Source organism: Bos indicus x Bos taurus, chromosome 11, assembly GCF_003369695.1.
Source record: "Bos indicus x Bos taurus breed Angus x Brahman F1 hybrid chromosome 11, Bos_hybrid_MaternalHap_v2.0, whole genome shotgun sequence".
NCBI lineage: Eukaryota > Metazoa > Chordata > Mammalia > Artiodactyla > Bovidae > Bos > Bos indicus x Bos taurus.
This window is the reverse complement of record NC_040086.1, coordinates 5,425,777-5,453,603: the sequence shown is the minus strand read 5'-3', so window position 1 is coordinate 5,453,603 and position 27,827 is coordinate 5,425,777. Positions and strand designations below refer to the sequence as shown.

Genomic DNA, 27,827 nt, shown 5'->3' with positions numbered 1-27,827 from the left:
GTAGGTGGGAACCCATGTGTGAACATAGTCACTGGGGAGACCTTGGTGGGTACAATCTTTCACAGCCAAGCATGAAGAGCAGGAAGGTAGATAGTGAGGGAACCTAAGAAATGAGCTGTGAGTACAGATAATGCAGAATGGGTAGGATGGTTTTATGTCTTAAGTTTCTTTTTAGCCTACTTGCTTGTCTTTTCACCAGATGTTTCTGGACAGTGGAAACCATAGTTAGATGATATATGAAACTGTTATACATTTGAGGACAACTTTGTGAAGATTTATTGGGTCTTAGTGGAAAGGACTTGTTGAGAGAAATTTCCATTATAATACTGCACACGCTCAGGATCGGGGAGTTCCAAGGGGGAAAAAGGCCACAGAGCTTTTATCCGATCAATAGCTCATTACCTGTCGGCCAGTAACTCCATTAACACTAATGATGGCTTGTTTCCGCTTCCAGCAACAAGTTTCAGCAAGAAGTTTCAAGAAATGACGGTGGTCATTTTCTGCAGAAAGGCACACCATCGCCTGTTCACTGTGCATCTGTGTCGCAGACGGCTGGAACGTTTCCCATAGTTTATTTTTATCTCCATGAATCCTGTAGTATCTGTGCCTGATGTTTAAAAATTGTCTGCCCATGGCCATTATACAGGATCAGGGAACACTGATGTCTCCTACATTTTCACTTCACCATCCTAAAGGAATTCCTCATCCATCATTTAGCTCCAGCTCATTTGAGCTGGAATCAAGATTGCAGGGAGAAATACCAATAACCTCAGACAGGTAGATGACACCACCCTTATGATAGAAAGCGAAGAGGAACTAAAGAACCTCTTGATGAAGGTGAAAGAGAAGAGTGAAAAAGCTGGCTTAAAACTTAACGTTGAAAAAACTAAGATCATAGTATCCGGTCCTGTCACTTCATGGAAAATAGATGGGGAAACAGTGACAGCCTTTATTTTCTTGGGCACCAAAATCACTGCAGATGGTGACTGCAGCCATGAAATTAAAAGATGCTTGCTCCTTGGAAGAAAAGCTATATTAAACCTAGACAGCATATTAAAAAGCAGAGACATTACTTTGCCAACGAAGGTCAGTATAGTCAAAGCTATGGCTTTTCTAGTAGTCATGTATGCATATGAGAGTTGGACCATAAAGAAGGCTGAGCACCGAAGAAATGATGCTTTTGAACTGTGGTGTTGGAGAAGACGCCTGAGAATCTCTTGGACTGCAAGGAGATCCAACCAGTCAATCCTAAAGGAAATCAACCCTGAATATTCATCGGAAGGACTGAAGCTGAAGCTCCAATACTTTGGCCACCTGACGTAAAGAGCTGACTCATTAGAAAAGACACTGATGCTGGGAAAGATTGATGGCAGGAGAAGGGAATGACAGAGGGCGAGCTGTTTGGATGGCATCACGGACTCAATGGACATGAATTTGAGCAAGCTCCCAGAGTTGGTGAAGGACAGGTAAGCCTGGAGTGATGCAGTCCATGGGGTTGCAAAGAGTCAGACTGAACAACACTCACTTGAACATCACCATGTTTTCTCAATGTAATGGTAGTGTGAATATAATTGTGAAAATAAGGAACAAGCATCCTCAGTGCCCAGGCTTCCTAGGTAGCTCAGTGGTAAAAAATCCGCCTGCCAGTGCAGGAGCTGTAGGTTCGATCCCTGGGTCAGGAAGATCCCCTGGAGAAGAAAATGGCAATCCACTTCAGTATTCTTGCCTGGGAAATCCCATGGACAGAGGAGCATCGCCGGCTGCAGTCAATGGGGTTGCAAAGAGTCAGATATGACTGAGCAACTAAACAACAATATACTCAGTGTCCATCAGGGGCTGGGACCAGTCTATCAGTTAGTATCAGGTACCTATATTCCCCTTCAACTCCTCCAATTTGGTTGCTGCTCATTTGGTCTCCTTTTCACTCCAGAGGAGGTAAATGTCCGAAGGTGGATCCCTTTCCCCCACTCTCTGAGGGATACAGCTGGGTCTTGAGCAGTGTGGCTCCTATCGCTTGCAGCTCTTGTTAAAGTGCCTATTCTGAGTGGGGCCCCAGATCTCTCCTTTCTAATCAACTCCAGGTGATGTCAGTGCCGCTGGCTGGCAGAGCATCTTTAGAGCAGCAATGTCTGGGAGCTGTGCCTCCTGCCCCACAGCAGAGTCTACTCCCAATTATCCAGGTGACTGAGTGGAGGCCAATTTACAGATAACCAAACATCATGGTGAAAACCCGAGTCAGCCCTTGATCATCTAGGGACAAAAGAACTGTGACCAGTGCAACAGGACCCCCCCCCCCCGATTTCCCCAGCAGGTGGGCTTAATTAGGTTGATAATTAGGCAGTAGTTCATTAGAATGAGGGTGGGGGTAAGACCTAAAGCCCAGACAGCCCAGGCTGTTCTGGGAGGAGCTGGGACTAGCCCTGAGCACTCACCAGCAGAGATCCTTTGGAGCCTCAATTATGTATTGATCATTATTAATAGATAATCCACAACATGTGGTCCTCAAACAATGCAGAGGTGATGGAACTCAATAGAATGGTCTTGAAGGTGGGCTTCTGAGGAACCCATCATGACCCATCTGGGCCTAGGGTGCTCAACCAGTGCTCCACTCAGACTGTGTGGAGGGTCAAGCCCATTGACCTCGGCTATGTTCATGCTGTGTAACCTGAGTGACCTCTCCTAATTGGGAGCATCCACTGTGATGCCTTAAGCTCCTCTCAAACAGAATGTGATCTTGTGTGCGGGCTAAGTTGCCTCAGTCGTGTCCGACTCTTTGTGACCCCATGGACTGCAGCCCGCTAGGCTACTGCTGTCCTTGGATTTCCTGGGCAATAATACTGGAGTGGGTAACCATTCCCTTCTCCATCTTTTCCTATAGACGCAATAGAAAGAAAGAAAAGAAGGGGAAAACAAATTTTCTCCTTGTGATAAGAACTCTTGGATTTGCTCTCTTAACAACTTTCCTGTGCGTGGTACGGCCGCGTTAGCCATAGTCACCATGTTGCACCTTACACCCTTGGTCCTTATCTGTTCTCTTTTTAAGCACAGCCGCAGGTGGTGGTCTTGACCAGGCCTTGGAGCCAGGCTGGCACTCAGCACGCGGAGCTGAGCGCCGGGCAGGCTGAGGGCACCTGTTCCAAGAGCGCAGGTGGCTGCGGGCCCTAGAAGACGCGGAAGGCATGCAGAGAACGCGCGGGCGGGGGGCGCGTGCAGAGGAGCGCGTGCAGAGGAGCGCGCACGTAGACGCGCGCGGGGTCGCCCGGGGCGAGGAGAGGAGGGTCTGCGGGAGCCGCCGGCGGTGGGGGTGGGGTGGTGGGCGGTCCTGCACAGGGCGGGGCTGTCTCAGCGGCCGGAAGCCCGCGGTTCCGGCCGCGCCCTGCGCCCGCCGCGGGGGGTGGAAGTGCGGCCTGAGCACCGAGCCGGTCCCGCCACCCTGTTGCGGCGGCGACTGCGGGGAGCCGGCGCCACAGCGCGTGGACAAGGGCGACGAGGCCTTCCGCGCGGGCGAGTACGACACGGCGTCCGAGCTCTACCGCTCGGCGCTGGCCGGCCTGGCGCAGCCCGACCGCGGCCTGTGCCTGCGGCTGGGGGACGCGCTGGCCCGCGCTGGCCGCCTCCTCGAGTGCGTGGGAGCGCTCCGCGGCGCCGCGCTGCTGGGGGCGCTGCGGCTGGACGAGCTAGGGGAACTGACGGTCAGCCTGGCGCGCGCCCTGGGCCCGCGCGAACGGCGGGAAAGCCCGGGCCGCGCCCCCGGGGAGGCGCCCCGAGACCTGCTGGGCTGCCCGTGCTGCCGGCGGCTGCTGCACAAGCCAGTGACGCTGCGGTTCGGGCTCACAGTGTGCGGGCGCAGTGTGCGGGCGCTGCGCCGAGCCGGGCCGGCGCGCCTGGTCAACGTGGCGTTGAGCGGCCTGCTGGAGAAGTCCTTCCCGGGCGAGTGCTGGGCGCGCAGGCTGGCGGACCAGGCGCGGAACCTGCAGCGCCAGCGGCAGCCCGAGGCCGCGCTAGCCAGGGGTCACCAAGCCCTGGACCTGGGTAAGTGGGCGCGGGCGCAGGGCCGCCTGCCCGCGCACCTGTTGAGCCGCAGGCCCGGGACGGGAGAACTTTCTGGAAGTGGTGAGGCGAAGAGCAGAAGCCAGGTCCACCCGCGGGCGGTCTTTTCCAGGACCTGCGCGGCATTGCTGAACCGTCTTGTGAGGCCAAGACTGCTTTTTCACCCTATCTTGGGAGTGTAGTGAAGGGTTTTCGGTGGTCATGTAGGAAAATGCAGATGGCTCACGCTCTGGGGCAGGGCGCAGAAGAGAACCTTGCGGTGGGGCGGGGTTTGCTTTGGGGATTCAGCTGGTGAACCCAGGAAGGATGCTCTTACATTCTGCAGTCAGGCTCTGACCTCTCTCCTCTCTCAAAGGCCGTTAGGTGCTGTTACGGTGTAATTAGCTTTTTTAGACGGTTATATATCCTCTGGAGGAGGAAATGGCAGCCCACTCCAGTATTTTTGCCTGGAAAACCCCGTGGAAGGAGGAGTGTGGCGGGCTACAGACCCTGGGGTCGCAGAGTCAGACGCGACTTATCGACTAAACCACCACCACCACGTTACATAGATGCCAAAACTTTAAATTTCTTAGTATTTTGAATCCAGCTATGTAGTAAGAGTTAAGGTCAAGAGGGAAGGCTTACCCCTGAAATGTAAGGGTAATTCAGCATTAGATAAACCATTCAGTAATACCAGCGGGGAGACATGTTATATGTAACATACCCACATGTTATAATGCCTTTGTAAGAAACTAGGAATAAGAGGCAGTTTAACCTAATTTGATAAATATTCTCTTTCGGAAGATTTTAGCAAACATACTTCATGTTAAAACATTAGACATTTTTTTTCTTAAATTCAAGAATAAGAGAAAAATGTTCACTACCACCGCTGTTGTTGCAACATCAAAGGAAACAGTACGAATACTAGAATGGAAGAGTCAGCTATTTTTTTCATCAGGTGTGATTATTTAGAGCATTCCAGAGAATCAACTTGCAGCAAAGTGGGAACAAGATGGAAATGTCTATTCTCACATAGATTTGCAGTAGGTGTATTTCCCAAGCTCAGAATATATTTCCAGCAGCATTTTCTTTCTCTCTCTCTTTTTTGTTTTTTTGGTTTTAGATTTCTAAAAATCTCTAAAAAATTTCTGTGTTTCAAAATGCATTTAACTGTGCCCTTGAGGCACTTTAACCTGATATTGGGTTGGAAAGGATTAATCTGCAATTATGTTCAGTGTAGATTGACTACAGAGGCTAATATCATGAGACGAATATAATAGAATTCTATGAACACCTTCCAGGCAGTGAAATACTCAACTAAAAATTACATGTTTGGGACTTCCCTGATGGTCCAATGATTAAGACTCCACGTTTCCAACTCAGGAGCCTTGAGTTCAATACCTATTGGGGGAACTACCCAGGTAGTTTTTTGGTGGCCAAAAAAACCACATAAAATAGAAGCAGTATGGTAACAAATTCATTGAAGACTTTAAAGATGGTCCACATCAAAAAAAAATCTTAAAATCACATTTGTGACTGACATCAGTATTGCATAGTACCTGTGAGCATTTTCGATGAATATGTAAAATTTCATTATAGATCAGGCGGTGAACATTTTCAGTTGATTTTTATGAGAGGGGACACTAAGTCTGAACCTGAATTGAGAAAATTTTACCTTCTGGAAGAGAATTCCATTTTTCTAATTGTTTGTGTGTGTGTGTGGAGTGTATGTGTGTGCTCAGTCGTGTCTGACTCTTTGTGACCCCATGGACCTATATTACAAAAATATTTTGGATTTTGTCAGCAAATAAGTTATAAAAATTTGTTTTCTTGTTATATAAATACCTGCATATCCTCGAGTTGACCTTTTGTCCTGCAAAGCCTAAAGTGTTTAATACCTGGCCTTTTACAGAAGAAAAAGTTGCTGATCTCTGTTGTAGCTAGTCAATGTCTTTTTAAAAAATTCAGCTTTTTCTTGTTTGGCTTTCCATTCCTGCTGTCCCTTTCCCCTTTGCCCCTGTCATACCCTTCTCTGTATTATACACTTGTAGCAATAACACATTTATGCGCAGTGCCTGCTCACCATGTCTTGATACAGTTATCTTTTTGCATGAGTTCTTTTATGCCTGTTTTCCCAGTTAACTGTGTAAACTACGAAGATACAGAGTAGGGTTTCAAAAGCACCAACTACTTACTTTGAGAAAAAGTCAAGCTCAAGGATTTTGAGCAAGCTGAAAACCTGTGTGAAGTAGAGAGATGAGAACACATCTTAGGTGGCTGGAGTATTTATCGATCAGCTAAAAGGCACACTTCAGCCCTGTTTCAGAGATCCTAGCACGAGTATGGGTGGAGTGAATCATGTCCAGCAGCATAAGAAATAGTCGTAACGGTTCTGCTTTCTTGAGCTCTGGCTTTGTCGTGCTTCCGTGGTGCCCTGCCTTCTCAGCAGTTCCGTAGACTGTCATTAGATCTCTTGGCTTCTGTGCAGCTGGACTTAGGTCCTTAGCAGCATATGGGTAATTCTCAAGATCTCTTCTGTTTGAAGAATCTAGGGAAAATATTTTTTTTCCCTTCTTTTCCCATGTAAGAGAACATATTATGAGTACAATTATGGTCATGAATCGGCACCCACTCAGTTGTACAGAAAAACAAATTATGCTTTACTGTGTTTTTAAGCGCAAATTTCCTTGTGTACTTTCAAGAAAATTACTCTAAATCTTTTATTTTTCCGTGCCTAGTTATGACATTAAGATGGCTCAGCATTTATTCAGTGGAAATTATGTTGTAGCTACTGTGTGTGTGGCAGGCTGTTTTCTTGATGCATTTTGAGATATCACTCGTTCTCGTTTCTGATTGCCTGAGAGAAGCTGTGTAAAATATACTTACCAAACTACGAAACTCTACATATGATTTGAGAAGTTATTTATTTTACCTTTTTTTTTAATTGGAGGACAATTGCTTTACAATGTTGTGATGGTTTTTGCAATACATCAGTGCAAACCAGTCATAATTATAAAAATATTCCCTCCATCTTGAGCCTCCTGCCTCCATCCCACCCCTCTAGGTCATCACAGAGTGCCAGGCTGGGCCCCTGTGTTATACAGCAGCTTGCTGTTAGTTGTTTTTCATATGATTTTGTATATATGTCAATGTATTTTCTCAACTTCTGCTAGCCTCTTTTCCCTGCTCTGTCCACAAGTCCGTTCTCTACATCTGTATCTCCATTTCTTCTCTGTCAGTAGGTTCATCAGTACTATTTTTCTAGATTCCATATATATGCATTAATATATGATATTTGTTTTTCTCTTTCTGACTTTCTTTACTCTGTATAACAGACTCTAGGTTCATCCACCTCACTACAACTGACTCAGATCCATTCCTTTTTATGGCTGAGTAATATTCCGTTGTATATATGTACCACAACTTCTTTATCCATTCATCTGTCAGTGGACAGCTAGGTTGCTTCCATGTCCTGGCTATTGTAAATAGTGCTGCAGTGAACATTGGGGTACTTGTGTCTTTTTTAAAAAATTTATTTGTGCTGGGTCTCAGTTGTAGCATGTGGGATCTTCGATCTTCCTTGCAGGCTGTGGGATCTTTTTTTTTTCTTTAAGTTGTGGCGTGTGATCTGGTTCCCAGGCCAGGGATCGAACCCGGGCCCCCTGCATTGGGAGCTTGGAGTCTTAGGCACCGGACCACCAGGGTCCTACACATGTCTTTATGAACTGTAGTTTTCTTATTGTCTGTGATGGCTCGGTTGGTAAAGAATCCGCCTGCAACACAGGAGACCCCGGTTTGATCCCTGGGTTGGGAAGATCCTCTGGAGAAGGGATAGGCTACCCACTCCAGTATTCTTGGGCTTTCCTTGTGGCTCAGCTGGTAAGAATCCACCTGCAATGCGGGAGACCTGAGTTCTATCCCTGGGTTGGGAAGATCCCCTGGAGAAGGGAAAGGCTACCCACTCCAGTATTCTGGCCTGGAGAATTCCGTGGGCTCTATAGTCCATGGAGTCACAAAGAGTCAGACACGACTGAGTGACTTTCACTTTCACGGTAGTTTTCTTCCTGGTTTGTTAAGGAATCTCCATACCATTCTCCATAGTGGCTGTTCACATTCTCTAGTTTACATTCCCACCAACAAAGTAGTGTTACCTTTATGTTCGTTTTCTAATTGAATATTTTTAATCACTTAAAGATGATTTTTTAAAATGCAGTCATATTTGTTTATTTCCATCCCTGATGTCTTTCAGCTCCTGGTGATAATTCATTATTGCTGCTCTGAGCAGAGTTGTATTTATCCATGAAGAACTATGAACAGGCTCTGCAGGTTGCTGGTGAAGTTTGTCAGAATGAATCTCTCTTGTCTAAGGTATTTGTATGGGTCGGCTTTGGAGATAATAAATGTAAATTTATGGAATGTTCTTAATAAATTATTAAATAAGACTATTGTGATCAGGCAGCTATAGACAGTGTACATTTCTCTCAGTTTATAGGTAGTATAAATGTAGCAACCACTTCATAATAATCCAGCGCAGTTCAAAAGATCAAGTTTCCAACTGGATCTAGATAAGAAACACTAATTTAGATTACTCTTCAGTTCAGTTCAGTCGCTCAGTTGTGTCCAACTCTTTGCGACCCCATGAATCTCAGCACGCCAGGCCTCCCTGGCCATCACCAACTCCCGGAGTTCACTCACACCCATGTCCATCAAGTCGGTGATGCCATCCAGCCATCTCATCCTCTGTCGTCCCCTTCTCCTCCTGCCCCCAATCCCTCCCAGCGTCAGAGTCTTTTCCAGTGAGTCAACTCTTCGCATGAGGTGGCCAAAGTCCTGGAGCTTCAGCTTTAGCATCATTCCCTCCAAAGAACACGCAGGGCTGATCTCCTTCAGAATGGACTGGTTGGATCTCCTTGCAGTCCAAGGGACTCTCAGGAGTCTTCTCCAACTTAGTAGATTATTAACTGAATAATATGCCTTATGCACTGAACAAATATGTAAACAAAATAAAAGAACGTTATAAATTTGTGAGTTAAAAGATATGTTTAAGATTACAGTTTAAATAGGAAGATCATATAATAATCATGTCTAGCAGTTGAGCCCTAATATACATGGTGAATATAAGCAATCTTAGTAAAAGGGTGAGTTTTGTATGTATTCTGGAATAATTTTAATCTCTGTGTCTTGGCTGGAAAGTTCCAATATCTCTCTGTGATACAAAATGAGGTTGGCTGACCTAACAATGATAGCTTAAGTTGTCCTTGAGAAGATTTATAAGCCAAAGAATAAAAGGTATAGCTTTTTTCATGAATCTTTGAATTTTAAATCCCTTAAGATATTTTAAAGTTTTAAAGAACTTATGATGAGATGAATACCTATAGCATTCTCTATTTAATAATTAAGATATTTTTCCTCCTGCTGAATTACTTTCTAATTATCTTTGTTTTAGAAACACCGAAGAAACAGTAACCCAGGTTAATAGATAATATGTAGCCTGTTCTCCCTTTTTCCTTTATTTTATCCACCCAGTCATCCATCCATTCAGTCATTTATTCATCTATCCAACCATCCAGTCATTCATTCATCCAGCCAGTCATCCATCCAGTCATCCATTCATCCACCCATCTATCCAGTCATCCACCCATCCAGTCATCCATCCATCAGTCATCCACCCATCCAGTCATCCATTTATCTGGTCATTCATTCATCCATCCATTCGTCTGTCCATCGATCCATCCATCCATCCACTCATCCATTCATCCATCCATCCATCTATCCATCTATCTAGTTATCCACCTGTCCATCTATCCAGTCATCCACCCAGTCACCCATCCATCCATCCATCTATCCAGTCATCCATTCATCCACCCGTCTATCCAGTCATCCACCTGTCCATCTGTCCAGTCATCCACCCAGTCATTAATCTACCCAGTCATCCATCTGCCCAGTCATCCATTGACCCATCTATATGGTCATCCACCCAGTCATCCATCCATCCATCCATCCATCCATTCATCCATCCATCCATCCATCCATCTAGTCATCCATCCATCCATCTATCCAGTATCCAGTCATCCATCCATCCAGTCATCCAAGGCTCTAACTGACTCAGTGTCAGAGGAAACCTGCTGGAAGCAGTTCATTTTTCTTAAATATGAGCAAACAACTGAGGACCAACAAGAAAAAAATTGAACAGCGCAGAAGAGAAAGATTAAATGATGGGAACAACTGACTCCAGTGGAAATGTAACACGTGAACTAGTCAAACAAAGCATAATACATACGGTGGTTTGAGAAAATATTGCCTCCATAAAGCAAAAACCAAATGCTGTTGGGAAATACCGATCCGTGTTGTGTTTTGTTCATTTTCGTTGTGGCACTCTGTATGCTGACACTTCATTATAGTTATTTCTGTCATGTGTGTCTGCTCCCACAAGCCCATATGTGCCTTGAAGACGGGAACATGGTAGTGACCGCTGATCACTGAGCGAGTTAAAGGTGCTGGGCGCCCAGTTCTCTCTTAGCTGGTCCCTTGGATCTGCTTTGGGATCAGACTCGAAGTGTGGACTCTGGTGTTCTGATCATGGATCATACTTGTGGGACATTCCCGTTTGCCCGATTTATAAAGTGGTCAATCTGAAGCCATCCTCTGTGGGCTTGTGTTTATTCTATTTAATATGAAAGTAAAACTGTTGCAGTGATTTTTTTTCAGGGCTGTTTGTACACAAGTTTATCATCACACTGTTTTTTTCAAATGTTTGTCTTTGGATGCATCCAGGGGCATCATGTGAAAGCCGAGGCTCTCTCTGGACTGGGAAGAAGTAAGGAGACGTTGAGGGAGTTTCTCTACTGCCTTGCTCTAAATCTTGAATGTAACTCAGTGAAGAAAGAAGCCCAGAAGGTGTGATTCCCTTTCAATGACTTGCTTCTTTGAGTCTTACTTTCTGCCTTTGTGTTCATGCTGAGTAGCTCCTTTGTGTAAAATAAGCGAGAAATATAACTCTGAATATTCATGACAGTGTGATTTAAAATGCACAATGATAATGATGAGTTCATGCATTTGATAACCTTCATCCATGGATAATGCAGCACATTTCACGAGGCAGGGCACATATATCTCACCTCTGCTGAACTAATGACATGTATCAGTGAGACAAGGTTAATGTATGACGCTGGGGATGCAAGGTGATTTATCCTAGAGTTTGTAATTCAAATGTTATAGTTGGTGCAGGAGCCACATAAAAGACATATGTACAATATATCAATTCAGCTACATAGGTTGACTTGAAATTTTCAGCAAAGCTTCACCAATGAGATGCAGAAATATCTACTCTTTTATGCAGATCTTTAGCCTAATCTTATTAGAGGTCATCAAGTCACACTTGGTGTAAAGATCTACCCTGTTAAAAAAAAGCTCGTAAATGGTAGTTACACAGCCTTAGCATTTCCAGTGACCATGAGTTCTTGTTTTTACATTTCCTCTGAATCTTTTAGGTTTGTTATGTATTTTTCAAAAGTGTTTTAAAAAATGCTTTTTTCCTCTTGGTAATTTTGTAGGTACTGTTTGAGGTGTTTTTCCCTGCTTCAGAAAACATGCCTTAGAATTTAACCTCTTCCACCCAAAGTATACTGTTGAACATGAGATTAAAGGCTCAATTTCAGAGCCATATGAACAGCCAGGGTCCTGTGGAGGAAGGTGGCAGTGCAGGAAGGTCTAAGGTAGGAAGTGCGTGTATTTGTCAACATTATCTCTTTTTTTTTTTTTTTAAATTGAGCTGCGTAAGGTCTCAGTTGCAGCACACAGGGTCTCTTGTTGCAGCACACAGACTCTCCAGTTGTGGCTCTTGGGCTTTGCTGCTCCAGGGGATGTGGGATCTTAGTTCTGACCAGGAATGGAACCACGTGACCTGCATTGAGAGGTGGCTTCTTAACCACTGAACCCCCAGGGAAGTCACTGTTATCTCTAGTAAGCTTAATGTAGTTTTGGACATTTATAAGTTATTCAGATGTTGACATTCCATTAGCTAGTACTTCTCAAGACCAGTTCTGGCTTCTCCTCTTGAGAGTTAAAACTTTCCAAGGGTGTTGGTGGAAGTACTGAAAATCACTGAAGATTGATGGGACTTCCCTAGTGGTCCAGTGGCTAAGACTCTGCCTGCAATGCAGGGAGCCTGGATTTGATCCCTGGTCAGGGAACTAGGTCCCACATGCTGCAACTAAAGATTCCATATGATGCAACTAAGAGTGGCGCAGCTGAGTAGATAAATAAAATATTTAAAAAGAAAATCACTGAAGATTGAAAGAAACTTCTAGAACATTCCAAAACACCCAAAACCTCAGGAGACTTGAAATTATTTTGTCTTAGAGAAAAGAAAGCACAGGGATAATTTGAATATATGAATACTGGTATTCAGTTGCTCCCTCAGGGAGAAATTATCCTTATATTTTACCATGAAAACTGTACAGTTCATCTCAGCAGTTAATAGATGAAACCCATTATGAAGGAAGAGTGTAAGCCTTCTTTTTTTCCAAAGATGCCCAAGAAAGGCTAGTGCATGAACTTTTTTTCTCATGCTATGTTGTCTTTAACATTCAGGATTCTTTTTTCCTACTTTATCAGAATCCATCTGAGAAACCTGATGTGTTTAGAAATAACAGTTCCTCAGTTTTACATTTCATACTGAGCTTACACTGTGAAGAGGATCAGGAGGTGTTAGACGGCATCCTTCCAATGGAGCCCAGCACTGGTTTAAAGAGACAGTTTCCGAATGACTCAGAGGATGCACACGATGTGAATGCCCCTGGAAAAATTCCCAAGAAAGGTCAGTAGGCTGTTTATCTTGGAGTATGTGACTGTAGACTTATAGACTGTTGGCTGATGCTTAATACACTTAAAAAATTTTTATACAGGCAGTTTAAGATGAATAATGAATATATCACCTTTCAGATTATAGGCCAGTTTCAGTGGTTACTTCTATAAAGACTTCACAGCCAAAAAAAGCACAGAAATTTAGGTATAACTTTAACTTTTATTCATGACTTATAGATAAATAATGCCTGTATACAGTCAGGCTTCAGTACATGTGAATTCAGCCAACCACAGATCAAAAATATTTGGGAAAAAAATTTTCAGAAAGTGCCAAAAAGCCAAAGTTGCTTTTACCCTGTGTAACAACTATTTACATAACATTTACATGTATTGCTGTAAGTATTATTAGTAATCTGGAGATGATTTAAGGTATAGGTATGCCTCATTTATTGTGCTTTGCAGATTATCATTATTACTATTTTTGACAGATTGAAGGTTTGTGGCAAACCTGTGTTGTCAGGAAATGGTTAGCCTGTTTAGCAATAAGTTATTTTTAATTAGGGCTTCCCTGGTGGCTCAGATGGTAAAGAATCTGCCTGTAATGTGGGAGACCAAGGTTCGATCCCTGGATTCGGAAGATCCCCTTGAGAAGGGAATGGCACCCCACTCCAGTATTCTTGCCTGGGGCATCCCATGGACAGAGGAGCCTGGCGGGCTGCTGTCCATGGGGTCACAAAGAGTCAGACACGACTGAGCGACTAACACTATTTTTAATTAATATATGTGCATTGTTTTTTTAGGCATAATGCTACTGCACACTTAGTGGAATACAATATAGCGTAAACATAAGGTTTTTTTTTGAATTTAGTAATTTCTGGCTGTGCTGGGTCCTTGTTGCTGCTCGAGGGCTCCCTCTAGTGGTAGAGAGTGAGGGCTGCTCCAGTTGCAGTGCTCAGACTCCTGCAGTGGCTTCTCTTCTGGCAGAGCGGGCTCTAGGGTGCTCAGGCTTCAGTGGTTGCAGCTCCCAGGCTCTAGAGCACAGGCTCAGTAGTTGCGGTGCACAGGCTTAGTTTTTCCTTGGCATGTGGGATATCTTCCCAAGTCAGTGATCAAACTCATGTCTCCTGCATTGACAGGTAGATTCTTTAACACTGAGCCACCAGGGAAGCCCAAATATAAGTTTTATATGCACGGAGAAACCAAAAACAGTTTGTATGACTCAATTTATTGCTGTGGTGGACTGGAACAGACCCCGAGATACCTCTGGGCTGTGCCTGTGTGGGAGGGTGTGCTTAGGTTATACGCGAACACCACACTGTTTTCTGTAAGGGACTCCATCCAGCATCAGGAATCTTGGCTTCCCTGGGGGTCCCGGAACTGTCAAGGACATTTAAAACTCGTTTAAATGTGTCCCTGCATGCGTGCTCAGTCGCTTCAGTCGTGTCCAACTCTTTGTGACCCAGTGGACTGTAGCCCACCGGGCTCTATACAGGCAAGAATACTGTAGTGGGTAGCTCTTCCCTTCTCTAGCAGATCTTCCTGACCCAAGGATTGAACCTGAATCTCCCACATTGGGGCATATTCTTTACCATCTGAGCCACCAGAGAAGCCTGTAACACACTTTAGCCAGAGGAAATACACTTCATTGCTTTCTCTTACCCAGATGTGCAAGTGTTAATTATAGCATTTAAATTTTTTCAGAGACCGACTCCTTACCCCAAAGAAATGTGAACTCTAACACAGGAGAAAGTGAATAGCTCCCCATAGAGGTGGCTGACTTCAAGTGTGCCCTTTGTATGAGATATGGTGACATAGCATCTACGCCACTGTGAAAAATCCAGCCTTTCTGATTTTGTATCCTAAACATAATGGGCTTTAAAAAAAATTATTTGTTTTAATTGGAGGATAATTGCAATATTGTGATGGTTTTTGCCATCCATCTGTATGAGTTGGCCATAAGTATACCGGTGTCCCCTCCATCCTGAAACCCCCTCCCCACTCCCTCCCCACCTCATTCTTCCAGGTTGTCCTGCTTCATGTGTCAAATTCCCACTAGTCATCTGTTTTACATCAATAATGTGTATATTTCAATGCTGTTCTCTCAGATCATCCTACGCTTTCCTTCTCCCACTGAGTCCAAAAGTCTGCTCTTTACCTCTGTGTCTCCTGTTGTCAGAAATTAAAAGATGCTTACTCCTTGAAATTACTCCAGAAATTAAAAGACGCTTACTCCTTGGAAGGAAAGTTATGACCAACCTAGACAACATATTGAAAAGCAGAGACATTACTTTGTCCACAAAGGTCTGTCTAGTCAAGGCTATGGTTTTTCCAGTGGTCATGTATGGATGTGAGCGTTGGACTATAAAGAAAGCTGAGCATCGAAGAATTGATGCTTTTGAACTGTGGTGTTGGAGAAGACTCTTGAGAGTCCCTTGGACTGCAAGGAGATCCAACTAGTCCATCCTAAAGGAGATCAGCCCTGGGTGTTCATTGGAAGGACTGATGCTAAAGCTGAAACTCCAGTACTTTGGCCACCTGATGCGAAGAGCTGACTCATTGGAAAAGACCCTGATGCTGGGAAAGATTGAGGGCAGGAGGAGAAGGGGACGACAGAGGATGAGATGGTTAGATGGCATCACTGATTCAATGGACATGGGTTTGGGTGACTCCGGGAGTTGGTGATGGACAGGGAGGCCTGGCATGCTGCGGTTCATGGAGTTGCAAAGAGTCGGACACGACTGAGTGACTGAACTGAACTGAACTCCTTTTGTCAGAGAAATTACATAAACCTTAACAATATGTGCTTCCCTGGTGGCTCAGAGGTTAAAGCATCTGCCTCCAATGAGGGAGACCTGGGTTCGATCCCTGGGTCAGGAAGATCCCCTGGAGAAGGAAATGGCAACCCACTCCAGTATTCCTGCCTGGAGAATCCCATGGATGGAGGAACCTGGTAGGCTACAGTCCACTGGGTTGCAAAGAGTTGGACACGACTGAGCGACTTCACCTTCACCTTCAATAACAATTGCTTTATTTTATAAAAATTGGATAAGGAAGATGAAAACAGAAAATGGGTATAAGTGGTTTCTAGAGTTCTTATAAAATGAATAGATTCTTTGAAAGTCTACTGTGGACCTGTCTTGCTGAAAACCCAGATGTTTCTGCAGGTTGCTCTTTGAACCTGTGACTACGCCCTGTGGACGCACGTTTTGCCTGAAATGCCTCGAGCGCTGCCAGGATCACACCCCTCATTGTCCCTTGTGCAAAGAAAAACTTTCAGCAGTAAGTATTTCTCTGGAAATGACAAATCCAGGCACTTTTAAAATTTGGCCTCCACCTCCTCTCCCTTCACATGCAGCTTTTAATTCCTTGGTCCCTTAGCTCCCATTTTCAGTCCTGACCAAGTCAGCTCTTTTTGCTTTTGTCTGTGTCTGTGTAAGTAGAGAGCAAAGCTAGAGTCAGCCCACAAAGCAGGGAAGATTAAATTTCAGTTGAAATTCATAATCTTAAATCTGAGACTTGAAACACCATTAGCATTTTTACCATGCCTCTCTGGTAGCTTCAGCTTTTCACTCTCCAAGGTGATTCTTTGATACTTTCTTGTCTTCCACCACCTGCTACTCACTCCGTCTCCCCTCCTTGACCTGATTCTCCATGGAGAGTGTAGACACCAGCAAGATGGGATTGCCTCTTCCTTCCTCCAGGCGAACCCTGTCTCCTGAGCTGCTTTCCTGCGGGAGGGACAGCCCGCCCCTCCCTCACAGGGCCGACCTTCCATCTCTCTCACCTCAGTCCCTTTTGTCTTCTAGGACCCCAGCTCCCACAAAAGAGAGCTCTTTTTCCTTAAGAACTGATTACCAAAAAAAAAAAAAAAAAAAAGAACTGATTACCATAGGGACTTCCTTTGGTGGTGCAGTGGTTAAGACTTAACCTTCCCCTCCAGAGTGTGTGGGTTCCATCCTTGGTTGGGGAGCTAAGATCTGACATGCCTTGCAGACAAAAAACCAAAACGTAAAACAGAAACAATATTTTTACAAATTTAATAAAGACTTTAAAAATAGTCCACGTCAAAAAAAAAACAAAAACAAATTCTTAAAAAGAATTAAATACCAAGCAGTATTATTTAACTTTGTTTTGTTACAGTTGTTGGCAAGCAGCAATTTTAATACGACTGCTCTTGCCGAAGAATTAATATTTCGGTATTTCTCAGATGAGCTGTCTGACAGAGAATCTATGATGAAGAAATGGTGGAGCTGTCACAGTAAGTCCTCGTGTTCTAGGTACTTCGTGCTGAGTAGAGGTTACAAGAAGAAAATCTGGCTAACCTCACAGCTCTATCTCAGTTTTTTTTTCCCCCTCTTTGGCAGAGAAATTGGCCTCAAAAAAAAAAAAATTAATTGCAAAGCGTTTATGGAATTTAATTGAAGAAGGTTGTAAGAAATATTCCAAAAGTGTGTTTTGACAATTATATGGCTGCTTTTTATATCTAAATAAGCAATACTGAGTTTTTCAGAAGTGAAAAGGCACAGTTCATTAAAAACAAGAGATGTTTGAAAACGGGCTTTTTTCCCCTCAAAATAGGCTTGACAGTTCTTTTTTCTTTTAAAGTGATTAAAGTTTTGTGTTGTAGTGACCTGTAAGGATTGAGATCTTATCATTCTTCTAGTCTTTTTTATTTATTAGTAGACATCTGTCATTTTTGCTTTCATCAGAATTTTTTCTTATTTATTTTTCTTGTGATGTAACCGACGTTTAACATTATACTAGTTTCAGGTGTACAACGGAGTGAGTTGATATTTGTGTATATGGGGAAATGATCACCGTAGTAGATCTAAGTTGACATCTGTCTCCAGACAGTTACAATACTTTTATTGTGATAAGAGCTTTTTAAGATTTATTTTCTTAACAACTTTTAAATATGCAATACAGGATTATTAACTATGGTCACCATGCTGTGCGTTGCATCTCCAGGACTTATTTTATAACTAGAGCTTTGTGCTTTTTGACCCCCTCCACCCATTGCACACACGGATACACACACAAGCAGATGCACACACATACGCACACGCACACACACACACACTCTCTCTCTCTCTGCTGGTAACCCTGTCTGTCCTCTGTCTATGAACTTGGTTTTGTTTGTTTTTAGATGCATATACAAATGAGGTCATATAGTTTCTGTCTTTCTCAGACTTACGTCACTTAGCACTGTGCCCTCAAGGTCATGAGAATGTGTTCATAGTGATCTTAAGCACGTTCTCTCATCAGATTAAATAAGAGGGCTTGCTGAGCGCTTTCTCACGCTGTGACTGTTGACTTTCTTTTCCCGCCTAAGGCTTAGGCAAACCCGTGGGTTTTGTCATTAAGAGAACTACGGTTGTCATACCCTTCCGTATCTGACAGCTCCCACATCTAATTAACATTCCTCTTACCCTGCAGTCTGACCAGAGATGTGCCCATCTTTGTGTGCGCCATGGCCTTCCCCACCGTGCCCTGCCCACTCCACGTCTTTGAGCCCTGCTATTGGCTTATGATACGAAGATGCCTGGAAATGGGCACCAGACGGAGTGGCATGTGTTTATCTGCTGAGCACGCAGGGTAAGAGTTCACGCTTCCAATGCAGGGGATATGGGTTTGATTCCTGGTTGGGGAAACAAGATCCCACATGCTGAGTGGCAGGGCTTCCCTGGTGGCTCAAATTGTAAATAATCTGCCTGCAACATGGAGATCTGGTTTTGATCCCTGGTTGGCAAGATTCCACTTGACAGGGGAACAGCTGCTCACTCCAGTACTCTTGCCTGGAAAATCCCATGGACAGAGGAGCCTGGCGGTCCAGTCCATGGGGTCACAAAGAGTTGGACAGGACTGAGCGACTAACACTGTTAATTGTGAACATGCTGTGTGGTGCAGCCAAAAGATTAAAAAGAGGAGGGGGCTTATAATTAAATGCATCATTTTTCTTGGAGAACAATTTAAGATGATGTTGGTAATCTCTAGTGGCTCCTGTTACACATCGAAGTATAAGCCTGGGGACATCTGTGTTGTGACTCCACCTTTCATTCTAGTCTTGGCTCCCAGTCCTTCCCCTTGAACATCACAGCTGCCGATTCTCAGCTGTCTCTCTCACTTGTCCCGCCAGGATCCCGGAGTACGACTGCACGCTGGCAATCAAGGACATCAGGACATTCTCCTACGGCGGCTCCATCATTGATGCTGTAGGGATCAGCCGCTTCCGGGTTTTGAGCCACCATCACAGAGACGGCTACAACAGGCAGACATTGAATACTTGGAAGATAAAAGGGTGAGTAGTCACCCCTGCAGTGCCAGCTCCGTCCCCTCTCCAGCCGCTCTTTCTGCTCACCTTTGGGCAGCGCGCCTCACGGGCCAGAGGGCAGAATGCAGCCAGGTGAACGGCAAGGTCTGGGGCACAGGGAACTGGTTGGAAGATGATGACTGAGTGTGGTGGCTCTCAGGGTTCCTCTTCTATTGTTATTTAGTCGCTAAGTCATGTCCGACTCTTTGCAACCCCTTGGACTGCAGCACGCCAGTCTTCTGTGTCCCTCACCATCTCCTGAAATTCGTCCAAGTTCATGTGCATTGAATCAGTGATGCCATCCAACCGTCTCATCGTCTGTCATCCCCTTCTCCTCCTGCCTTCAGTCTTTCCCAGCATCAGGGTCTTTTTCGATGAGTTGGCTCTTCACATCAGGTGGCCAAAGTATTGGAACTTAAGCTTTAGCATTAGTCCTTCCAAACAGTATTCAGGGTTGATTTCCTTTAGGGTTGACTTGTTGGATCTTGCTGTCCAGGGGACTTTCAAGAGTCTTCTCCAACTCCACAGTTCGAAAGCATCAATTCTTTGGCGCTCAGCCTTCTTTATGATCCACCTCACGTCTGTACATGACTACTGGAAAAACCACAACTTTGACAATACGGATCTTCGTTGGCAAAATGATATCTTTGCTTTTTAATCAAATTAAGAATGGTTGTGTGTTATAATCTAATTCCAGAGTCTACCCCACTTTTCATAAATGCTATAGTCTTGCAGTCAGAAAGGACCTTAGTGGTTTACTCCCATTTGACAGACGAGGAAGTTCTACCCTAAGGCGACTGAGCAACTGGCTAGCATTCCCACATGAGAGGCAGGGATGAAGCCAGAACAAACCTGGGCCCCCTGGAGCTGTTTCTGCTCAGTGTTCCTACGTAGGATGGAGCCTTGCTGGGCAGTGAGGGGGCCCAGGCAGCAGGGTGTGTCCTCCTGAAGCCGTAGGATCTCCCTGGCATCAGGCTCAGGCCGTGAGTGCACTGTTGCTGTACAGCATGTCTTTTGAAGTACAGTTTGGTGGCGTGGAGTACAGGTTTTAAACTGCTAAAACTCTTTGACTTGAACTTCCCTGGTGGCTCAGGGGTAAAGAATCCGCCTACCAGTGCAGAAGACAAGGGTTCCATTTCTGGATTGGGAAGATCCCCTGGAGAAGGAAATGGCAACCCACTCCAGCATTCTTGCCTGGAAAATCCCATAGACTGAGGAGCCTGGTGGGCTATAATCCATGGGTCACAAAGAGTCGGACACGACTAAGCAACTAAACAACAACTCTTTGACTTGTAATTCTGCTTCTGGGAATCTATCCTGAGGCAATGACAGCCCCTTCTCACGCACATATGGATAAAAACACTTTGCATAATTACTTAATATTATTTGTGTTATCTTATTAATAGAATACATCTTATGTGAATTGTTGAATAAATTATGGTATATTTTAAATGTAGGATTGCATGTAGCTGTTAAAAATGATTCCTAATAATATCAGATGCGTTTTTATATTAAGATAGTAAGAGAACCATCTGGGTGTTACCGATGGACATGGGATAGATTGGGCACCACTGTGTAACAGTGCAGATTTCTGCGTTGAGCTTGTGTACCCGTGTGTGCGCGCTCCGTCCTGTCCGATCTTTGCACCCTGTGGACTGCAGCCCGCCAGGCCCCTCTGTCCATGGGATTTCCCAGGCAAGAGTAGTGGAGTGGGTTGCCATTTCCCTCTCCAGGGGATCTTGCTGACCCAGGGATGGAACCCACATCTCCTGCGTTGGCAGGCAGATTCTTTACCAGTAGCGCCACCTGTCCGTTGATTGAAATGCTAATGAATTACTGAAGTGCTAAATGCCAGGGATCTGCTCAGCAGACGTGGCCTTGCTCGCTGTGTAATGGACACACAAGTGTGATACTGAATCGCTGAAAAGGCTGTCTCTCTTCCTTGACCAGGTGGAAGGCCCAGAGTGCGAGGAACTCTGTGTGCTGTAGTTTATCAGCAGTCTGTGTCCTGGTTTGTGTCACTTCAGGATCCCACAAAAGAGCAGATTTTAAGCCATTTTGGATCGATGCCAGACAGAGAACCTGAGCCTCAGGTATGCTGTGCCGATATTTCATAGTGCTGATATTCCTGCCGTCGTGTGCCGAGACGCGTCACACTCCAGCGAAGCTTGGCAGTACCTGCTCTGCTGCCTACTCCGTTATGGCCGTTTATGAACCATCTCATTTATCAACAGCCCAGAGAGACACCTGGTAGAGTAGCATGTGCCTGTGGAGCAAAAATGATAAATGCTTTCTGATAAATACTACGTGAAGGTAATTTGTTTTCTGTCAGAAATCAGTTTATTCTGGTTGGCTGTCTCTTTTGTACTTCTCTCACCAACATCAGAAGATTTGGTAATTGTCGTCCCATCAGCAGGATAGACCCCGTTTTTTGTACCTAATCCTGCCTTACCTCTAATGAACAGGCATTGAATAAATGAGAAAATTCTCTGTCATTAATTTAGAAGCTTTCCTAGTCCTCTGTCCCATCTTCATGGGCTTTCTCTCTGCTCCCAGGAGTGCTTCAGTGATGCTTTTTTTTTTTCTCTTATTATTTATTTTTATTGAAGTATAGTTGATTTACAGTGTTGTTAATTTGTTATACAGCAAAGGAATTCAGTTACACCTGTGTATGCATTCTTTTATTAGTGTTCTTTTCCATTTTGGTTTATCATAGGGTTTTGTTTTGATTGGAGTATAGTTGCTTTATAATGTTGTGTTAGTTTCTGCTGTACAACAGAGTGAATCAGCCGCATGTGTACATACATCTCCTCCCTCTTCAGCCTCCTTCCTCTCCCCCAGCATCCCACCCCTCTAGGTCATCACAGATCACCGAGCTGAGCACCTGTGTTATATAGCACATTCCCACTAGCTACCTGTTTTACACATAGTAGTGGGTATATTTCAGTGCTACTGTCTCATTCGTCCCTCCCTCTCGTCCCCCCTCTATGTCCACAATTCTGTTCCCTACGTCTGCTCCTCTATTCCTACCCTACAAATAGGTCCGTCAGTATCATCTTTCTAGACTCCATGTACATGTGTTAATATACAGTATTTGTTTTTCTTTTTCTGACTTACTTCACTCTGTGTGACAGACTCTAGGTTCATCCACATCACTCCAAAGGACCCAGTTTTGTTCCTCTTACGGATGAGTAATATTCCGTTATATTTCAGTGATGAACAGACTTCAGGTCTGTGAAGCATTGCTAAGTGCAAATGGCTCGTCCCCCCCATGTTTGGACCACGGAGCCAGGAGGGGCGGAGAAGGCAATGGCAACCCACTCCAGTACTCTTGCCTGGAAAATCCCATGGATGGAAGAGCCTGGTAGGCTGCCATCCATGGGGTTGCTGAGGGTCAGACACCACTGAGCGACTTCACTTTCACTGTTCACTTTCATGCATTGGAGAAGGAAATGGCAACCCACTCCAGTGTTCCTGCCTGGAGAATCCCAGGGACGGCGGAGCCTGGTGGGCTGCCGTCTATGGGCTTGCACAGAGTTGGACACGACTGAAGTGACTTAGCAGCAGCAGCCAGGAGGGGATGGTGCGGGCTTGTGACTGAGAGTGTATACTTCCTCCTGCTGTGCCCACTCACCTGTCCTAGAGACAGGGGAGGGGACAGGGCCAGGTCTTGGCAGGTTTAGGGTCAGGTGAAGTGTCTTTTGTATTGTTTTCATCAATTTTCCTTTCTTTTTGTGTCTCTTGGTGGCTTGTGTCTTTTACTCTCATGTGAGTTCTGTCTTTTCCAAACCCAGGAAAATGCTTTGGGTCAAAAGTCACCCTCAGGCATTCCTTACCCTCCGCTCTATTATAATCTCTGCTCCTCCTCTATTTTGTAGCTCAGATTCAGAAAGCAAGGTGATTAGGCTAGCTTGATGACAGTATGAATTATCCTTTTTTCTAGGTGTTTTTGCTATTAACCCAAATTTTTCTCTAATTGTAACACATTGCATGATTGTCATGGCTTAAAAACAGCAGAAATTTATTATTGTACAGTTTGGGGATTAGAAATCCCTCACAGGTCTCACCAGGCTGTGATCAAAGTGTTGGCAAGACTTGATTCCTTGCTGGAGGCTCTAAAGGGGAGTCCATTTTCTCCCCTTCTCTGGGCTTGGAAGGCTACTGGTGTTCCTTGGCTCTGGCCCCTTCCTCCATCTTCCATGCTAGCAGTGGTGACCTCTGACCCTTATTCCATAATTCACACCCACCTCTGACCACAGCCCAGAGCAGCTCTTTGCTGGAAGGACCTTTGTGACAAGGTTGAACCCGCCAGGAACAATCCAGCATCATCTCTGCACCTCTCCAGGTCCCTGACTCACTCACATCTGCAGGGTCCCTGCCACCGTGTAAGCTGCATAGTCAAGGGCTTCAGGAACCTAAAGGTGAACACCTTTGGGAGACCGCCTGTCTTCCCGCTGCGGAGGATTTTAGGTCCTATGTGGGAGGTATTTTTATGCTGAAAGTAAAAGTGTTAGTCACTCAGTTGTGTCCAGCTCCTTGCATCCCCATGGACTGTAGCCCGCCAGGCTCCTCTTTCCATGGGATCCTCTAGGCAGGAATACTGGAGTGGGTAACCATTCCCTTCTCTAGGGGAATCTTCCCAACCCAGGGATCGAACCTGGGTCTCTTCCATTGCAGGCGGATTCCTTACCGTCCGAGCGACCAGGGAAGCCCCTTTATGCTGAGGCTTTCCCGTTAAGCCTGCTACTCGGTGTCTCCCTACTCAGTAAAGTGAGGAGGAAAAGAGGGTATGAGCCATAGAGAAGGTCGTTTTGTCCGACACTTGTGCTGTCTTCCCTTGGAGGGGAGGTGGGTGCCTTCTGCACGGTGATGTGGGCGGCGCCATGCCCTTTGACCTTGGTGCCATTCTTCAACTCTCACCCTGAGCTAAGGTGAGCCCGGAGCCACCCTGCCTGGTTCCCAGTTTGGATTCTGCTTGCTTCTGGAATGGGGATGGAGGAGAAGGAGGGAGACCTGGGTATCTTGGTTTCAGTTCCAGGAATATTGAAAACAACTCTGTGGTTACCTTTTGCTCAGAGCTCAATCCAGAAGTGCCTGTTTGCTTATGAAACAAAGGCTATCAGGTGGCATAATAATTCATATATATATTTAATAGTAATTCATTAAATGGGGTTCCCAGGTGGCTCAGTTGGTAAAAGAATACGCCTATAATGCAGGAGACCTGGGGTTGATCCCTGGATCAGGAAGATCGCCTGAGAAGGAAATGGCTAACCATTCCAGTATTCTTATCTGGAAAAGTCCATGAACAGAGGAGTCTGGTGGGTTACAGTCCATGAGGTCACAAGAGTCAGACACGACTTAGCAACTAAACCACAATGCCACGCACATATATGTATTTAACAGTAACTCATATATATAGCTATTTCATATACATGTATATTTGTCTCATTGACTTTATTATAAGGTTTATAACAGTCAAATTTGTACCTATACTGTTTCTTTATAAACATTTTGCTTTGTAGAGCATGTTTAGAAAACAATAACAGAACATTGGAAAGTAGAGATAAAAATTACGATCGCTTCTTCTAATGGGTCATAGACTTTGAACTAGAGCTTTATTATTAATTTGGCTGTGCTTGGTCTTATTAGTTGTGGCATGTGGATCCAGTTCCCTGACCAGGGATTGAACCCAGGCCCCCTGTATTGGGAGCTTGGAGTCTTAGTCACTGAACCACCAGGAGAATCATGAACTAGAGCTTTAAGAGACTTAAGAACAACTAATTCATGAAGAGTTTTCCATGGAAGATGCATCTCTTGGCAGGTTCTTCCTTATGTGAATTTCCCCCATTTAAGTGTGTAACATACAAGTAGGCTTTGTCTTGGCTTCCCTGGTAGCTCTGTGGTAGAGACTCTGCCTGCCAGTGCAGGAGACATGGATTCGATCCCCGATCCGGGAAGACCCCACATGCCACAGAGCAGCTAAGCCTGTGCGCCACAAGTACTGAGCCTGTGCTGTAAAGCCTGGAAACTGTGAGTGCTGAAGCCTGCGCACTCTAGAGCCCCTGCTCTGCAACAAGAGAAGCCACAGCAATGAGAGACCCGTGCACTGCAACCGGAGAGTAGCCCCCAATCTCTGCAGCTAGAGGAAAGCCCACGCGCCAGCAAAGACCCAGTACGGACTGAAATAAATTATAAAAAGCTTTTTAAAAAGTAAGCTTTGTGTTTTAGGGCTGAATGAATGGTGCTGCTGCTGCTGCTGCTGTGTCGCTTCAGTCGTGTCCGACTCTGTGCGACCCCATAGACGGCAGCCCACCCGGCTCCCCTGTCCCTGGGATTCTCCAGGCAAGAACACTGGAGTGGGTTGCCATTTCCTTCTCCAATGCATGAAAGTGAAAAGCGAAAGTGAAGTCGCTCAGTCGTGTCCGACTCTTAGTGACCCCATGGACTACAGCCTACCAGGCTCCTCCATCCATGGGATTTTCCAGGCAAGAGTACTGGAGCGGGGTGCCATTGCAGTAGACCTTAGAGAAGGCAGCATTTAATTCTTGGTCGTGTTGATGAGACAGAAGACCACATTGAGAATAGGCTTCTACTTGAGCTGCTGATTTTGTCTTCCTTTCTTTTGCAGAGTAACCCTAGTGGTCCTGCATGGTCCTGGTGGATGCTGGCGGTGTTGCCATTGGCACAGAAGGCTCAACTGGCCACACTGGGCATGATCTCGCTGAAAGAGCGCCTGCTTGCCGTTGCGCGGATATTAGTCATCATCACGCGTAAGATGACTAGTCGGCAAGAGCTCATTAATAGCAAGGAGAGAAATAGTTGATTTCTGTCGACGCTTCTGGAAGGCCTTGAGTTTTTATGAGGCGTGCCAGGGACGGACGAGTTAACATCCATCCATCATGCTTTGTAAAATGCTTGTTGATAGGGTTCCAGAATGGAACACTTGGCAGATGTTGTCTCCTACTCAGAAGTTAAGTCTGTTCTAGATGGAATCTGACTCCGTACAAGGTCAGCCTGAAATCTGAATGGATCCCATGGTTGGAAAACAACCTAAAAAAATCTCTCTGGAACAGATGCTTCCAGTGCTCAGTACACTGAAGGTGATTGACAAGTGGTTTAGGTTTTGCCAGAAAGAAGATTGCCTTCCCAGTGAAGTGTCTTGCTCCTCCAGATGGGAACAGCTTGCTTGCGTGGGTGGGTAGTAAGAAGGAAACTGTCTTGTTATCTGGAAGCATATTTCTCAGAGTCCGGGCTAGCTGAAAACATGCTTATTAGGCTTTGTGTGTCACTGTGAAATGGAGGAATCAAACCGTTGTCCAGTGTGGGGGGTGAAGTTAGTCCTTATCCAGGAAGTAGTATAGAACCAAATAGAGCTGTGTTCTTGTGTCCTGCAGTAGTTCCAACGTGGTAAATTGCACATTTTAACTAAATGAATATCAGAATGTAAGAAGGTGTACCTTGGATGTAGAAAAACCTGAAAACAGTGTAGCTGATTTGAGGATATGTATTTGTGCGTGCACACACACCCACCTGCACACCCACACAGCACAGGATGAATAAAGGGAGCTAGAATTCCACCCATATTGGGATGTTAAGAATACAACCAAAATAGTGCAGAGACCCCTTGGAAACACAATGTCTTATTAATCCAGTGGGTGTGAAGCATTTAGAAAATGTTGTGTTTCTACTCAGATTGGCGTTAGATGTTAGACCCATCAGTAAATTTGAGCTCACTGTCCATCCACTGAAAGACGTTAAAAAGCTGCTATGAATTCGGTATCTGTTTATCCCAAAAAAGCACACCAGGACAATATACAAAGAGAGGGAGGTGGGTATGGGATGTAAATATTTAGCAAGTTTTTTTTTTTTTCCAAACCCAGCCTAAAATTTTTTTTTTTAAGTTTTACTATGATCAGACTAGTTGTTATCTATTCAAATACCGTGTATAACTTCCAACCCCCTGGTGCATATTGATGATGTTAGTTGGAATAACCATTTGAACACATTGTGCTGACTCATTGTCACTGGCCCGACAGCTGGTATGTTTAGGTGGCTTCTTGGTCTGTGAGGTGGATGTTTTTAATGAAGAGATGATGAAAACCACACTAGAGAGTTATCACAGCTTTGAGTTTTGCTTTATTATTCATTCAAGATATGTGATTTTTGAGTTTTAAAATATGCGGTTAATGATGACCAGTGGTGATTGGTTCATCAGTCCATCAAGCATTTTTATTAGAAAGACTTCGTAGTCATATTTGTTTTTAGTTGTAGGAGGTTTCAGTGGCTAAAACTCAGTTTCATTATGGAGTGAGCAAATACTTAACTTAATCACAAAGAGAAAATTTGAAGGTATTTTCCAATCCCTGTTTCCAGTGCCTTACATACTTTGTATCTCAAATCTCATCTTAAACATGGTTTAAAGGCAATTTGGCCAAGTGATTTCTAAAATCTGTTATTGATTCATGCGTTGACCATGTGTGTGCCCAATCTCTCAGTCATGTCTGACTCTTTGCAATGCGATGGACTGTATGTAGCCCGCCAGGCTCCTCTGTCCAGGGAATTTTCTAGGCAAGAATACTGGAGTGGGTTGCCATTTCCTTCCCCAGGGGATCTTGCCGCCCCAGGCATCTCCTGCACTGGCACGTGAATTCTTGACCACTAGCACCCCCTGGGCAGCCCCTGC

The 27,827-nt window shown here is 44.9% G+C and overlaps 1 protein-coding gene across 1 annotated transcript; it reads left to right on the top strand.

Annotated features, from left to right (window-relative positions):
- The first annotated feature begins 3,179 nt into the window (after positions 1-3,179).
- LONRF2 (LON peptidase N-terminal domain and ring finger 2) lies at positions 3,180-27,187 on the top strand. The gene is given in 15 exon segments (XM_027554373.1): positions 3,180-4,032; positions 8,279-8,397; positions 10,804-10,926; positions 11,583-11,744; positions 12,646-12,847; positions 14,536-14,662; positions 15,999-16,113; positions 16,975-17,053; positions 17,056-17,092; positions 18,271-18,429; positions 18,971-19,098; positions 19,101-19,132; positions 21,095-21,128; positions 21,131-21,237; positions 25,773-27,187. Coding segments are annotated over 15 exon segments (2,472 nt in total). The 3' UTR covers positions 25,968-27,187.
- The last annotated feature ends 640 nt before the right edge of the window (positions 27,188-27,827 follow it).